This window comes from Nerophis lumbriciformis, linkage group LG01, assembly GCF_033978685.3.
Source record: "Nerophis lumbriciformis linkage group LG01, RoL_Nlum_v2.1, whole genome shotgun sequence".
NCBI lineage: Eukaryota > Metazoa > Chordata > Actinopteri > Syngnathiformes > Syngnathidae > Nerophis > Nerophis lumbriciformis.
In genome coordinates this window covers 17,869,695-17,885,557 of record NC_084548.2, presented here as the reverse complement: position 1 = coordinate 17,885,557, position 15,863 = coordinate 17,869,695, and the positions used below count along the sequence as shown (strand labels likewise).

The window sequence follows — 15,863 nt, the reverse complement described above, 5'->3', positions numbered from 1 at the left end:
ACAGCGCACAATCACGGAGTACTTACAAGCAGACACAGTGTGTAGACAGAAAAGGGAGAACGGACGCATTTTGGCTTAAAAACTAACACTAAAGGTGAAGTTATAACACTGAAACGCCCTCAGGAAGAGGTGCTTTAAGTCATGCCTCGCTAGCTAGCGGCTAGCGTCCATCCGCCGTCGGCAGTGTTGTAGCTACTTTTAAATCACTAATCCTCACCTCCATGGCGACAAATAAAGTACGTTTCTTACAAGAATCATCCCTGCAGGACGAGGGATAGCTAAACATGCTTCACTACACACCGTAGCTTACTGGCGTCAAAATGTAAACAAACGCCATAGGTGGATCTACACCTGACATCCACTGTAATGATACCAACGTACAGGAGCGTATCTAGTTGATACTACTATGATTACGTCAATAGTTTTTTGGCATCACACAATCTTCTTTCGTTTTATTTATTTATTTATGTTATGTTTATAAACTCAGGGAATACGTTCCTGGGCACATGAGGACTTTGGATATGATCAATGTAAGACATACTTGCCAACCCTCCCGGATTTTCCGGGAGACTCCCGAAATTCAGCGCTTCTCCCGAAAACCTCCCGGGACAAATTTTCTCCCGAAAATCTCCCGAAATTCAGGCGGACCTGAGTGACGTGTCGACAGCCTGTTTTCACGTCCGCTTTCCCACAATGACGTTATAACTGTAGAATGATTGAGGGCGAGTTCTTAGTTTCTTATGTGGGTTTATTGTTAGGCAGTTTCATTAACGTCCTCCCAGCGCCGCAACAACACAAAACAAGAGCAATCACGTTTCCGTCTGCCGTAAAGCAGTTCATCTGCCGTAAACAGCAATGTTGTGACACTCTTAAGCAGGGCAATACTGCCATCTACTGTACATGCATATGTGACATTAACTTCTAGGGCTTTTAGAGAGTGCAGTGTACAACTGCGCACACAACAAGGAGACGAAGCAGAATGCATCATCAGAGAGGGTGTTCAGCATGGTTAGAAAAATAGTGACAGAGAATAGCACAAGGATGGACAATTCAACCCTTAACTCAACAATGAGTAGATGAGTGTTATGTGTGTGTATATGTGTAAATAAATGAACACTGAAATTCAAGTATTTCTCTTTTATATATATATATATATATATATATATATATATATATATATATATATATATATATATATATATATATATAGCTAGAATTCACTGAAAGTCAAGTATTTCTTATCTATATATATACATATATGAAATACTTGACTTGGTGAATTGTAGATGTAAATATACTCCTCCTCTCTTAACCACGCCCCCAACCACGCCCCCCCCCCCCCCCCCCCACCCCCCGAAATCGGAGGTCTCAAGGTTGGCAAGTATGATGTAAGATCCTGGTATCGGATTGATACCCAAATTTGTGGTATCATCCAAAACTAATGTAAAGTATCCAAACAACATAAGAATAAATGATTATTACATTTTAACAAAAGTGTAGATAGAACATGTTAAAAGAGAGAGTAAGCAGATAATAACAGTAAATGAACAAGTAGATTAATAATTCATTTTCTACCACTTGTCCTTAATAATTTTGACAAAATAATAGAATGGAAAATGACACAATATCAGAATCAGAATCAGCTTTATTGTCATTACGCAAGGTAACGAGATTGAGGCCATTCCATACAGTGCGGTGTGTGCATGCTAGAAAAACAATGTGCAAATATATAAAAATATAAAAAATGTAGAAGTGCAATGAATATGGTGTGAAATGAATATATACATGAAAAAAACAAAAACAAAAACAGGGTGGTTGGTGGAATGGGTTATTGCACCGAAGAGAAGGCAGTTATGAGGGACAATGGGGCAGTCCGTTCAGGATGGTTATGGCCCTGGGGAAGAAGCTGTTCTTTAGCCTGTTTGTTTTGGTTTTAATGCACCTGTAGCGCTTCCCAGAGGGCAGCAGGTGGAACAGGTCAGAGCCAGGGTGGGTGCTGTCCTTGATGATGGCACTGGCTCTGTTGAGGCAGCGGGAGGTGTAGATGTCCGTCAGAGAGGGAAGAGGGCGGCCGATGATCTTCTGAGCCGTCTTGACCACTCTTTGCAGCCTCTCCCTGTCTGCTGCAGTGCAGCTGCCGTACCATACCGTAATACAGTAGGTCAGCAGGCTCTCGATGGACGAGCGGTAGAAGGTCAGCAGCAGGTCAGGCTTCAGGTTGTACTTCCCGAGGACTCTAAGGAAGTGTAGCCGCTGCTGAGCCTTCTTGATGATTGATGTGGTGTTGACTGTCCAGGAGAAGTCATTAGAGATGTGGACTCCAAGGTACCTGAAGGTGTGGACCCTCTCTACACGCTCGCCGTTGATGTAGAGGGGGGCAGGGTCGGTGCTGCTCCTCCTGAAGTCGACGATGATCTCTCTGGTCTTGTTACTGCATATGTCAGCAGACTAAATTAAGAGCCTTTGTTTGCTTACTTACTACTAAAAGACAAGTTGTCTTGTATGTTCACTATTTTAATTAAGGACAAACTTGCAATAAGAAACATATGTTTGATGTACCCTAAGATTTTTTGTTAAAATAAAGCCAATAATGCAATTTTTTTGTGGTCCCCTTTATTTAGAAAAGTACCGAAAATTATTGCAATAATTTTGGTACTGGTATCAAAATATTGGTATCGGGATAACATAAGTTGTAACACACCTAATTAAAAAAAAGACATCTGGGTGTTTCTGCAGTTAATTTAATTGACTTATCAAAATATTTCTCTCTGCAAACCAAAACGCAGGGCTTGTCCAGTCTGGTTTGAGCTGTAAAGCGTGTGAGGGTGTCTACTTTCCTCGATAGAACACTATCTGCTCTTAATAGCTGCTAAAAAGGATATTTGTCTCACAATATTTTCTTTTCATTCCAGGGACGCCAGAGTATGAATCTGCTGCCGACCGCGTTGCCAGTGAGTGATTTTTTCCTCTTGTATCCCACACTGAAAATTGTGAATGTCTTACATTAGAGGTGCTTTTTCCAAGAATGCACAATATGGCTGTGCCTTGCAAATAGCTTTTTCTTATATGACCATTGATACAAACGAGGCATGAAAGTGATGGTGACTGTTGTGGTGGTAGCCCTTCCAGTGAGAACCCCCAGCCTACTGCTGCCCTCTGGTGTTCAGACAGAGAGGGTGCTCGTGAAGGGAGCACAGCTTCAGCTTGAGTGTATACCAGGAGGATTGTAAGTATCACTATACCAGGGGTCGGCAACCCAAAATGTTGAAAGAGCCATATTGGACCAAAAATACCACCAAAATAAATCTGTCTGGAGCCGCAAAAAATTAAAAGCTGCATATAAGTGTCATGATGAAGGCAACACATGATGTAAGTGTCTATATTAGCTATATTAGCCTACTATCAAAGGCTGACGCACATCTCCATTGACAGAAATGTTGTATTTTAATTTTTATTCCACACATTTTTGCAACATTGGAAATCATTAGTAAAATGGAGGCTTCTCACAGGATGAGATAACTTCTGGAAATGACTGTCTCAGAATTGATTACAGTCTTTGCAAGCTGGGTAATGTTTGCTGTGGTCTGGAACAACATGGCATGCACACAACTATGAGAAATGCAGCCAATATTACATACATATAATGTGTCATGAGACATGCAAATATAAATTAAATACACCGAGGACATAAGTAAAGGAAATTAAATGAGCTCACATATACCTACTAACGAGGCATAATGATGCAATATGTACATACAGCTAGCCAGTGACGTGTGGTGAGGTTCATGGCTGGTGAGGCACTGACTTCATCACAGTCAGATTTACAAACATATGAACCCTAAAGAGTATCTTATTCACCAGTTAACGGGTAATGTTTAAAAGCTAATACCAGCATTCTTCACTGCTTGGCACTCAGCATCAAGGGTTGGAATTGGGGGTTAAATCACCAAAAATGTTACCCGGGCGCGGTGCCGCTGCTGCCCACTGCTCCCCTCACCTCCCCTCACCTCCCAGGGGGTGATCAAGGGGATGGGTCAAATGCAGAGGACACATTTCATCACACCTAGTGTGTGTGACAATCATTGGTACTTTAACTTTACACATACAAACTGTAGCACACAAAAAAGCACATTTAATTAAAAAAACTTTATTATGGTCTTACCTTTACTTATAAATGAAGTCCATGCGCCGCTCCTTTTGAACAAAAGCATCGATAACTTGTTAATAGAAGTCTTCCTTATCTTTCTTCAGTTTTAAAAGTCTCTCTGGCTCGATGGAGATCTTCCTTTAATTATTACCTCCTGCTTCGATTGAAAGTCCAGTTTAGAAAACTGTTTTATTTTAGATATGTAATCCTCCATGTTAAAAGTTCAGGCGAGAGGAAAAAATAAACGATCGCTGCTAACTGTTGCTGCTTGTTGTCACTTATTCTGCAGCCGAATAGTCGCATGAATGATCTCTGGGATCACTACCACCAGGAGGCAGGATTACTGCGAGCCTCACCCAGTGCGTCTTTTGCAGCCGTACAAGAAATACTCAGTACAAGAAATACGTTACACACATACAGTTGTTGACAAAATACACTGTACATGATATACCTCAGCTAACTAAACTATGGAAATTTATAATATAATTCATATAGCAAGACGGTCTCACTGCACAGCAGGCCAACAGTTAGCCGAGTCATTGCGCAACCCATGGCGAGGCTCAACTGGCTGGTGACTCACCGCAAGTCTCTTCTCAGTATTTGAACGGCAAATGTAAAAATTCATCGATTTTGAATAAAAATAATCTAAAACTGGTAAAGTTAAATGGAAAATAACTTTGTAGTATAATCACTGGATACATATAACAATTTTTTTTTTTTTTCTTTTTACATTTTTTTTTCTTTCCATGATGGCATGTGAGGCCCCGCCTCACCTGCCTCCCCTGACTGCACGTCACTGCAGCTAACTTAAATAGCATGTTATATCATCGATTAGCTTGCAGTCGTGGATTGACCAAATATGCCTGATTAGCACTCTAGCAAATCAATAAAATCAACAAAGTTCACCTTTTTGCATTTACGCACAGCATAAAAGCTTTGGTGGACAAAATGAGACAAAGAAGGAATGGCATGAAACACGTCTTTCGGTGGCAACATCGGAGAAAGTTGCACATGTAAACAAACTACGGTGAGTTCAAGGATCGCTGAAATTAGTAGGACAAAACGGTGCTTGCCAAATACATAAACAGTGGGATTTCTAGCAATTGGGAAAGTTTGTGTCATGTTTGTTCTCCGACAGAAAATATGTTCAAACATTTAATATTTTTACTTTTTCAAGACATCTCTGGAAGAGGTCCAGGGAACCACTAGGGCGGCGCTATAGAGCCGCGGGTTGCTGACCCCCGCACTATACCATGATACATCTTCATATATGTCTGCCATGACCGGTAATAACAGCATATTGTGTCTTTCTAAAGCCCCACCCCAACAATAGAATGGATGAAAATGGGAGAAGACCTGCCCACTCAAGCAAATTTGGACAACTTTGGAAAGCTGTTGACCATAGCTGCGATAGAGGAGAGTGATGGCGGCACATATAGTTGTTTAGCAAAGAACCCGGCTGGACAGGCGATCCACTACTTTGATGTAATAGTGGAAGGTTGGTCAACAACATTATGCATGACGCACACCATGGGCTTGTTTGTTTCGACTCAGGGATGACAGTCGTTTCAACACTAAGCAAACACAGCTTTTACCCCCCCTCCCTTCCCCTTCGTCTTCATCTCCTAGAGCCCCCACAGTGGCTGAAAGAGCCACCTGAAAGCCAGCTGAATGTGATTGGCTCGGATGTGCACGTCAAGTGCTCGGTCAGCGGAAGTCCACAACCGGACATAGTGTGGAGGAAAAATGGACACATTTTTGAAGGTGGGTGACAAAAATCCAAAGCCGTGATTTCACGCATCTGTTAGCACGTTTGTTGCCAAGACAGCACAGATTTCACAACGACAAGAAGCTCTTCTGCTAAATGTTCTTCACACTACAGTATTAGCAATGGCTGAATATGTGGAAAAACAGATCCTTTATCGGACATAAACTTCATGACACAACTCTTATTTAATTAATGAATCAATACGGGGATTGGACTAGACCCCTTGAAATAGATGTTTTCCTCTTAATTCTAAAAACCAACGAGTCTTTTTGAGTAAGTATTTGCTCCCAACGTTCACATTTATGACAGCCCTGCTGTCTTGAATTCGCATGACTGCAATTGTAGTGACCCCAAAATGCAGGAACCAGGAGAGTGATGATCAGGTAAGAGGATTTTAATTCACTCAAAAACAGAAAATGAAGCAGTCGCGCATAAAAGGTTCAAACATAAATCAATCCTCGAGCACCGAGGGGTGCGCGAGACAGGCATAAATAGGAACATGCTGATTGGCAGCAGGTGTGGACCGGCTGCCAATCAACAGCAGGTGAGGAGAAAACAGCGCTCAGCGGGACAAGCGGGAAATAGAACAAAAAATAAGAGCACTGATAGAAAGTAAACACAAAACAAGGAAGCACAAACAGAAATGAAGTGACAGATCGTCACACCTGCCTCAATGCAAGGTGCATAAAGGCCTATGCTTTGAATCAGAATCAGAATCAGAATCAGAATCAGAAATACTTTATTAATCCCCAAAGGGAAATTAAGATTTTCAGCACAATCCCAGGGTTTTGTCTTTGAACTTTACCACAATATCATCACATTTTTACACATTTTTGCATACCGTAAATTTCCAGACTGGGGTGCGCACCTAAATATTAGCCGCACTCACCTGATTGGACAAATTTTACTTTGTACATATATCGGCCGCGCAAGTTTATAATCCGCAGGTGTACACATTGAAACCATACTTGCCAACCCTCCCGATTTTCCCGGGAGACTCCCGAATTTCAGTGTCCCTCACGAAAATCTCCCGGGGCAACCATTCTCCCGAATTTTTCCCGATTTCCACCCGGACAACAATATCGGGGGCGCGCCTTAAAAGCACTGCCTATAGCATCCTCTCTCACCTGAAAAGGAGACTATTATATATGTGTTTGTTATCCATAGGTTTATCTATAACCCAATAAAGTAGGCAGGCACGGAGCTATTTCTCAGTGTGTGTTTATTCCAGCCGGCACGTTAATACGCTGACACACAACATCCGGATTCCCATCATGCATTGCTTCAAAACTACGGCAAGTAGCAATGTCCAAAAACATAACAGAGACGAAGCAGAAGAACGAAGAAGAGACATGGCGACGACGAGTAAGAAGAAGTACGCTTGCAAGTTCCAAAATGATTGGAAAAAATAATTTCAGTTCGTCCAGGAAAGCTCGAAGGGGAAGGGGTATGTTGCCTGCACATTTTGTAGATCAGACTTTTATGTGTGTGGATGTGTGTAAATAAATGAACCCTGAAATTCAAGTATTTACCGTATTTTATTTATATATATATATATACAAATAATGAAATAAATATATATATGTATATATATATATAGCTATATAGCTTGAATTTCAATGAATTCTAGCTATAAATATACTCCTCCCCCCCGACCCCGCCCACCTCAAAACCGGTCAATCTTTGCTTCCTGAGGAAGATCTTCAGTGCCAAGCACTTGGTAGTCCACTACTTCTTCCTGGAGGCTATCCAGGTCCAATCGCAGCTGCGGCTTGGAACTTACAAGCTGTTATGAGAGTAGCGTATGTGTGTGTGTGGCCCTTTAATGGGTGAGCATGTGAGGTGAGCAGTGTTGGGTTAGTTACTGAAAACCAGTAACTAGTTACAGTTACTAGTTACTTTATTTCAAAAGTAACTCAGTTACTAACTCAGTTACTTACACCAAAAAGTAATGCGTTACTGTGAAAAGTAACTATTTAGTTACTTATTTTTTTCTTCTTTTTTTTTTAAAGCTCCCATTAATGCCCTTTTTGCCTTCATTTCAGTACTGTTATTGCACTGGAGAATAATACAATCTGTTGATCAACTTGACATGCATTTTTATTTTCCTTTTAACATAATTAATGAAAAACAGTGCAACATAAAAAGGCATTCCTCCTTTCTTTAAACTTGGACCAATGACCATTAATAAAAAACAAGTTTAAGTGCAACATAAGAAGAAACATCATCTTCCTTGAAACATAGGTAGTGAAATAAAGCCTGACATCTGGAGTGATGCTGCTGTCTTCCACACTTGGAGCCATGGATTTTAGAATACTTGTTTTCAGTGGCAGGATCATTGACACAGATGGTGAAGTTTTAGTGCTCAGTAGAGATGGAACACTTTTGAGGGGTTTAAGCACCTGGAGGACCTCATCTGCCACTCTCACATCATCATCAGACAGGGTGACATTTGTCTTCAGGGTGTTGTGGGTCAATGCAGAGTATATAGATGCCTGCTGCTCCAACATATCATAAGTGGAGTTCCACCTCGTTGGGACATCATGTATGAGCAGGCAGCTTTAGCATTTCTTGCTTTGTCTTAAGCACATGAGCAGCTGTTGTGCTTGGGTGGAAGTAAGAAACCTTCCTGATCCTCCCAAAGAGGCGCTCCATCCTATTGACTGAGATTCCCTTCTGTGATGCCAAATTCACTACATGTGCAAAGCACCTATCTGTGGTCCCAGTCCTGCCTCATTCTCTGTAATTATTTGATTTTTGGCATTATCACGTGTGACTGGGATATCTTTATCTTCCATTCCTCCACTGCTTGTGTCGGTACCTGCGCAAGGCGACTCTCGTAGAGGGGGCGTGTCTTCTCCTCTCCCAGTCTGCTGTGATGAAGTGAGCGCTTATAGTTCCCCTGGACTTCCACCCGTCTGTCATGAGCGCAACAGATGATGCTCGGGATAGTTTTTTCTTCTCCTGCTCATAAAGATCTGGCACAATCTTATTGCTGAAGTGGGTGCGCGACGGGATGTCGTAACGTGGTTCAAGCACGTTCAGCATGTGTTTAAAACCCTCGTTTTGCACAACCGAGTCTGCACCTATAAACACACCGATTAAATGGCGCGGGGCGTTCAAGCTCCTCCGTTACTCCGCTCGCCATGACCACGCTGTGTGTGGACTGAACGTGCCAACAACTTTTTTTTTTTGTTTCATATATCAAACCGCGGATCACTTATTGTGTGCCTCCCCACACCCACACACACACACACGTAGACCGCGCCTCTTTTCTTCTCTCCGGCTTGTGACAGAGGAAGATTCAGAAGAACGACACCGCAGCGCTTCTGTTTCTAGCCGATACTACATCAAAAGTAACGTAAAATAACGCAGTAACGCATCATGTAGTAACGGTAACTAAATTACTGAATAAAAAAAAATAACGCGTTAGATTACTAGTTACCGCCGAAACTAACGGCGTTACAGTAACGCGTTACTTTGTAACGCGTTAGTCCTAACACTGGAGGTGAGTGACGTCAGTGAGTGTGTGGGCGAGAGAAGAGAGGGAGCGGTAGCGTGAGTGCGGGCGGGACTACGGTAGTTTGTTTTGTGTTGGATTTGGCTGTGTGCAAGCAATCAATAAAGCAAGATTTGCAACTAATCTCCGGACTCAGGCAGGAAAGGTGCAACAAAGCGTATTTCTTCATCTTACTCGTCGTCGGCGTCGCCATGGCTGTATCTTCCTCGTTTTTCTGCTTCGTCTCCTTGTTGTGTGCGCAGTTGTGCACTGCACTCTCTAAAAGCTGTATATGTTATTGATGTTATAGATTGCAGTATTGTCCTGTTTAAGAGTGTCACAACATTGCTGTTTACGACAGACGAACTGCTTTACGGTAGACAAAAACATGACCGCTGCTGTTGTGTGTTGTTACCGCGCTGGGAGGACGTTAATGAAACTGCCTAACAATAAACCCACATAAGAAACCAAGAACTCGCCCTCGATCATTCTACAGTTATAATGTGATTGGGCAGGCACGCTGTTTATATCGTGGGAAAGCGTACTCAGGTCCGCATGGAGCTGGAGGGGGCGTGGCCTCCAGCTCCGCCTGAATTTCGGGAGATTTTCGGGAGAAAATTTGTCCCGGGAGGTTTTCGGGAGAGGTGCTGAATTTCGGGAGTCTCCCGGAAAATCCGGGAGGGTTGGCAAGTATGCCTCATGTGTGCTGAAACTTTTCAGTTCCATTGGATTTTTCGATGGCCGGCTCGATTGTCTTCGAGTTTGGGCTGCGTTGTGTGCATTTTATCCCGTCTTATCCAAGTCTGTAACTATGGCGTCAAAACAGTGCCAGAATCCTTGCATATTCTTGCAGTCCTTGTAGAAACTCTCTGGACTCATTTTGTGCGCGCGGACTCTCGGATTGGCTCTCCCAGGAGTGAGTAGCTGTTAAAAGTCACCAATCAGAAAAGAGGGGGGAGTTGCACAGGCTGCATATTCAATTTCTGCCCCTAAATGCCAAAAGGGCTGAACGTAGCGCTCGTGAGGAAAGAGAAAGACACTTTACAAGGGCATAGTCCGTGCACGGGCAAAATGATGCCGTGTGCATGCAAAATGTGTGTTTTTTTTTTACGAATTACGATTTTGGCCACTGTTCTGACGCTCTGCTTCTTCCTACTTCTTTTCGGACAATTTGTGATGAGAAACTGGAAATATGTGACGGACAATATTGTAACTGTATGCATGTTTAAAATAAACTAATACTGTACCACAGGGCTATTAAACGACATATTGAAGAGAGCTGCAGTTTCATGAGCTCATGCTCAGGGGCTGGACATCACAATTTGGATGTTTCTTTAGAAAGTGCAGGTTATATTCCATTGAGATTGTGTTTACTTATTTACAAAGTAAACACATCAGCTTTCACACTGCACTGTTAATAAATGTATTATTCTGCCCTCGCTACTCGTTTCCAGCGTGTACAGGCCTGACAGATAGTTATCAGCATGAAGAAAAAGAAACTCCAGCCGTTTTGTTGATGATTGATGTTTCTTCTTTTGTAATATTTTCCTTCCTCAGTTTTATTTCTTTATACGTCTTCCTTCATTTAGGTTTGTAAAACTGAAAATATAAACATTACAAAAGTATAACATCCATTGTATATTTTACATAAATAGTGTCCATTGTGTATGTTACGTAAATTAAATGGAAAGTTTAATGTTCATACATACAGCAAACATTGCACACATGTGGTTTAACTCAATTAAACTCAATGTGTAGCTTTATCACCCTCTACTGGTCAAATCCATTGCTACATGTATGAAATGAGTTTTAGTAGTTAAACAGCTAAAAAAAACACGACCGCTGATACAAAATACTTTACAAAATCAGCAATTTCAATACTTTCATATTTTGTTGTCCAGTTGCTGTTAAGTCTGATTTTTGCGATTTATTTAGATTTTTTCCAGGGTTGATAGTGCCATCTTCTTCTACTCACCCCACTCCTGCTTCGTCGTATATGTCACATACATGAGCATCCCTAGTTTGAATGGTTTCATCAAGCCTAAATGGGTGTTGTTCGGCGGGCCAAATTAAAAGCTGGATGTGGTCCGTGGGCCTCCAGTTGAATAGACCCGCTGTACCATAATCATACCATAACACACTTAATGGCTGACTGAATGATTGTGTAAGTGTGTTTGATTTATTGTGAACAATTTCATTGGTCCAGCGTGACCCATTTGGCAATTTCATTGGTCTGACGTGATGAGGCAAAATGTATTGGTGGCATGTGAAGCTTGGAAAAAGCCATAAATTAACCGCAGCATTGTATAAAGCACAGGGTTCAAAGTGTGGGGGTAAAGTAATAGCTTACAGGTTAGAAATTACAGTACTTGTATATTACAATATTCGAAAATATCTTAATTGTATTTTTTTTGGTAATGCGCTTTTTTTTTTAGGTTGAACATTATTGGGAAAGGTTTATCCATCAATGTGTTTCTGTTTATCAGATGACCCACTAAACAACAAGCGGGTGCTTGACGACACACTGATTCTTCACAACGCCTTGCCAGAAGACAGTGGCGTCTACCAGTGTGAAGCTTCCAACAGACATGGTGGTGTTCTTGCCAACATTAACATCATGGTTATGAGTAAGTAGTCCCGTCACAGCGAGCAAAAATGGAATTAGTATGACCCTCAGCAGACTTTAAAAAAATGTATTCGGGCTTTGACAGGTAAAGATGTTACTCACCACTGCATTTTGTGCATGTACCTAATAAACTTGTGTGGACTTGAGAGTTCCAGGTTCGATCCCCGCTTTCGCCATCGTAGACACAGCTGTTGTGTCCTTGGGCAAGACACTTTACCCACCTTCTCCCAGTGCCACCCACACTGGTTTGAATGTAACTTAGATATTGGGTTTCACTATGTAAAGCGCTTTGAGTCACCAGAGAAAAGCGCTATATAAATATAATTAACTTCAATCAATCAATCAATCAATCAATCAAAATGTATTTATATAGCCCTTAATCACAATCAGTAGATTGTGAGTTCAAACCCCGGTCGAGTCATACCAAAGACTATAAAAATGGGACCCATTACCTCCATGCTTGGCACTCAGCATCAAGGGTTGGAATTGGGGGTCAAATCACCAAATGATTCCCAGGCGCAGCCACCGCTGCTGGCCACTGCTCCCCTTACCTCCCAGGGGGTGATCAAGAGTGATGGGTCAAATGCAGAGAATAATTTCGCCACACCGAGTGTGTGTGTTTAACTTTAACTTTAAGTGTCTCAAAGGGCTGCAGAAGCCACAACGACATCCTCAGCTCAGATCCCACATCAGAAAAAACTCAACCCAATGGGATACAATGAGAAAACTTGGAGAGGACCGCAGATGTGGGGGCACCCCCCTGGTTGCAATGGATGCCGAGTGGATTTAGTTAATAATGTGAGAGTCCAGTCCATAGTGGGGCCAGCCAGGGGATCATCTTGAATAGAGACAAGTCAGCAGCGCAAAGACGTCCCCAACTGATGCACGGATGAGTGGTCCACCCCGGGTCCCGACTTTGAACAGATAGCGCCTCATCTGTGGTCACCTGATAACCTTTCCATGCAGGAGAGGGGGGCAGAGCAGAAAAGAGACGGCAGATCAACTGGTATAAAAAGGGGGTTATATTTAAAGCCTAGCATATACAAATGAGTTTTAAGATGGGACTTAAATGCTTCTACTGAGGTAGCATCTCTAACTGTTACCGGGAGGGCATTCCTGAGTACTGAGCCCGAATAGAAAACGCTCTATAGCCTGCAGACTATTTTGGGGGCCTGGGAATCACTAATAAGCCGGAGTACTTAGAACGCAGATTTCTTGCCGGGACATATGGTACAATACAATCAGGAAGATAGGATGGAGCTAGACCATTTAGTATATTATACGTAAGTAGTAAAACCTTAAAGTCGCATCTTAAATGCACAGAAAGCCAGTGCAGGTGAGCCACTATAGGCATAATATGATCAAACTTTCTTTTTCTCGTCAAAAGTCTAGCAGCCGCATGTTGTACCAACTGTAATCTTTTAATGCTAGACATAGGGAGACCCGAAAACACTATGTTACAATAATCGAGACGACACGTAACGAATGCATGAATAATGATCTCACCATTGCTGGTGGACAAAATGGGACAAATGTTAGCGATATTACGGAGATGAAAGAAGTCTGTTTTAGGAACACTCTTAATGAGTGACTCAAATGAGAGAGTTGGGTCAAAGAAAATACCAAGATTCTTTACCGAGTGGCTTTGTGTAATTGTTTTCTTGTCAAATGTTAAGGTGGTATTATTAAATATGTGTCACTTCACTTCTCTTCATTTAATTCGGCAACAATCCAGCAAGGATTCACCAACTTCCATCTGATTTTCACAGTCTGTTTGATTCTACAGATGCCCTTCATTTTTTAAATTAGTTCACAGTTGTTTACGCTTCAAGTTGTGTTTTGAAGGGAAAAGGTCTGTGTGATAAAATGAGCTGCTGATCTTTAAGCATTAATGGGACCTTCAAAACAACTGTGGCACTAATTTGTAAAGAGGTGCTTTGTCTTTGTATGATAAAAATGTATTTTTTGTCTGCCTACTTTTAAAAGCAACAGTCAAGGTTTTCAAACTCTACAGATAGGAGAGCATTTTTGTTACGCTGGAGATTGACTGTGACGAAGAAAAAGTGAATGTTTTAGTTACACAAATACATAAGGTTGGCTACAATAACATGTACAGTGTACAGATATCCATCCATCCATCCATTTTCTTCCGCTTATCCGAGGTCGGGTCGCGGGGGCAGCAGCCTAAGTAGGGAAGCCCAGACTTCCCTCTCCCCAGCCACTTCGTCCAGCTCTTTCTGTGGGACCCCGAGGCGTTCCCAGGCCAGCCGGGAGACATAGTCTTCCCAACGTGCCCTGGGTCTTCCCCGCGGCCTCCTACCGGTCGGACGTGCCCTAAACACCTCCCTAGGGAGGCGTTCGGGTGGCATCCTGACCAGATGCCCGAACAACCTCATCTGGCTCCTCTTGATGTGGAGGAGTAGCGGCTTTATTTTGAGCTCCCCCCGGATGGCAGAGCTTCTCACCCTATCTCTAAGGGAGAGCCCCGCCACCTGGCGGAGGAAACTCATTTCGGCCGCTTGTACCCGTGATCTTGTCCTTTCGGTCATAACCCAAAGCTCATGACCATAGGTGAGGATGGGAACGTAGATCGACCGGTAAATTGAGAGCTTTGCTTTCCGGCTCAGCTCCTTCTTCACCACAACGGATCGATACAGCGTCCGCATTACTAAAGACGCCGCACCGATCCGCCTTTTGATCTCACGATCCACTCTTCCCTCACTCGTGAACAAGACTCCGAGGTACTTGAACTCCTCCACTTGGGGCAAGATCTCCTCCCCAACCCGGAGATGGCACTCCACCCTTTTCCGGGCGAGAACCATGGACTCGGACTTGGAGGTGCTGATTCTCATCCCAGTCGCTTCACACTCAGCTGTGAACTGATCCAGTGAGAGCTGAAGATCCTGGCCAGTTGAAGCCATCAGGACCACATCATCTGCAAAAAGCAGAGACCTAATCCTGCAGCCACCAAACCAGATCCCCTCAACGCCTTGACTGCGCCTAGAAATTCTGTCCATAAAAGTTATGAACAGAATCGGTGACAACATCAGAAAGAACTCAACCCAATGGGTTGAGTTTTTTGTACAGATATGTGCAAAAAAAATATTTTGAGATTATAATATCCAGTTTATGATTGGTCAAAGTAAAGCTGCATAACCAGCTCGCCTTGAGTAATAGCCGTGGCAAAAAAAAAAGACCAGTAATTGGTTGTTTTATGTAACATTTTTTTTTATCAAGCAAACATGCCGTTCAGTCATTTTAGGAATAATTTGACTTGTGATAATATCTCAATATTCTATTTGCTTTTAGATTTGGCTCCTCTAATCCTGACCAAGGACTACCAGGAGTACGCGGTGATACGCAGCCAGAATATATCCATGAACTGCAGAGTTTTCGGCTCGCCTCTTCCTACCATCTCTTGGTAGGTGATAACGAAGAAAAGCATGGTTGTTCATGAGAATTTAAGCAGGAAAACGTAATTAGAATTATGCGGTGGGATAATATTACCTTGGTGTGAGTCATAGATTTATTACATATAGAACATGTGAATGAGGACGATTAGTGTATGGCTGCAATGTTTGAGCCAAGTATCAACAGGAGTTGTAGCCGATTCCGTCGTTTGTCCTGAGAACGGTGGCAAAGCTATGGTCCCTATTGACTTTGAATGGGCTTACTATTTTCTTTCTTTTCTGGACGTTTCGGCAGCTCTACAAGTTAGATAAATGTCAGAGATCATACATATTTAGACTCTACTGGACACTGCATCATAATTATTGTGATTATTTGTTGTTATTGAAATTCAGATTGGATCAAGTTGTTGTCT

General features: G+C 42.4%; 1 protein-coding gene across 1 annotated transcript in view; it reads left to right on the top strand.

The window, feature by feature from the left end:
* LOC133616908 (neural cell adhesion molecule L1-like protein) overlaps positions 1 to 15,863 on the top strand; it is a 161,900-nt gene that overhangs the window by 25,280 nt on the left and 120,757 nt on the right. Inside the window, exons 7-12 of the mRNA XM_061976487.1 lie at positions 2,913 to 2,951; positions 3,121 to 3,226; positions 5,464 to 5,645; positions 5,777 to 5,911; positions 11,901 to 12,041; positions 15,350 to 15,461. Coding sequence (XP_061832471.1) covers positions 2,913 to 2,951; positions 3,121 to 3,226; positions 5,464 to 5,645; positions 5,777 to 5,911; positions 11,901 to 12,041; positions 15,350 to 15,461 — 715 coding nt within the window. The remainder of the gene's footprint in view (positions 1 to 2,912; positions 2,952 to 3,120; positions 3,227 to 5,463; positions 5,646 to 5,776; positions 5,912 to 11,900; positions 12,042 to 15,349; positions 15,462 to 15,863) is intronic.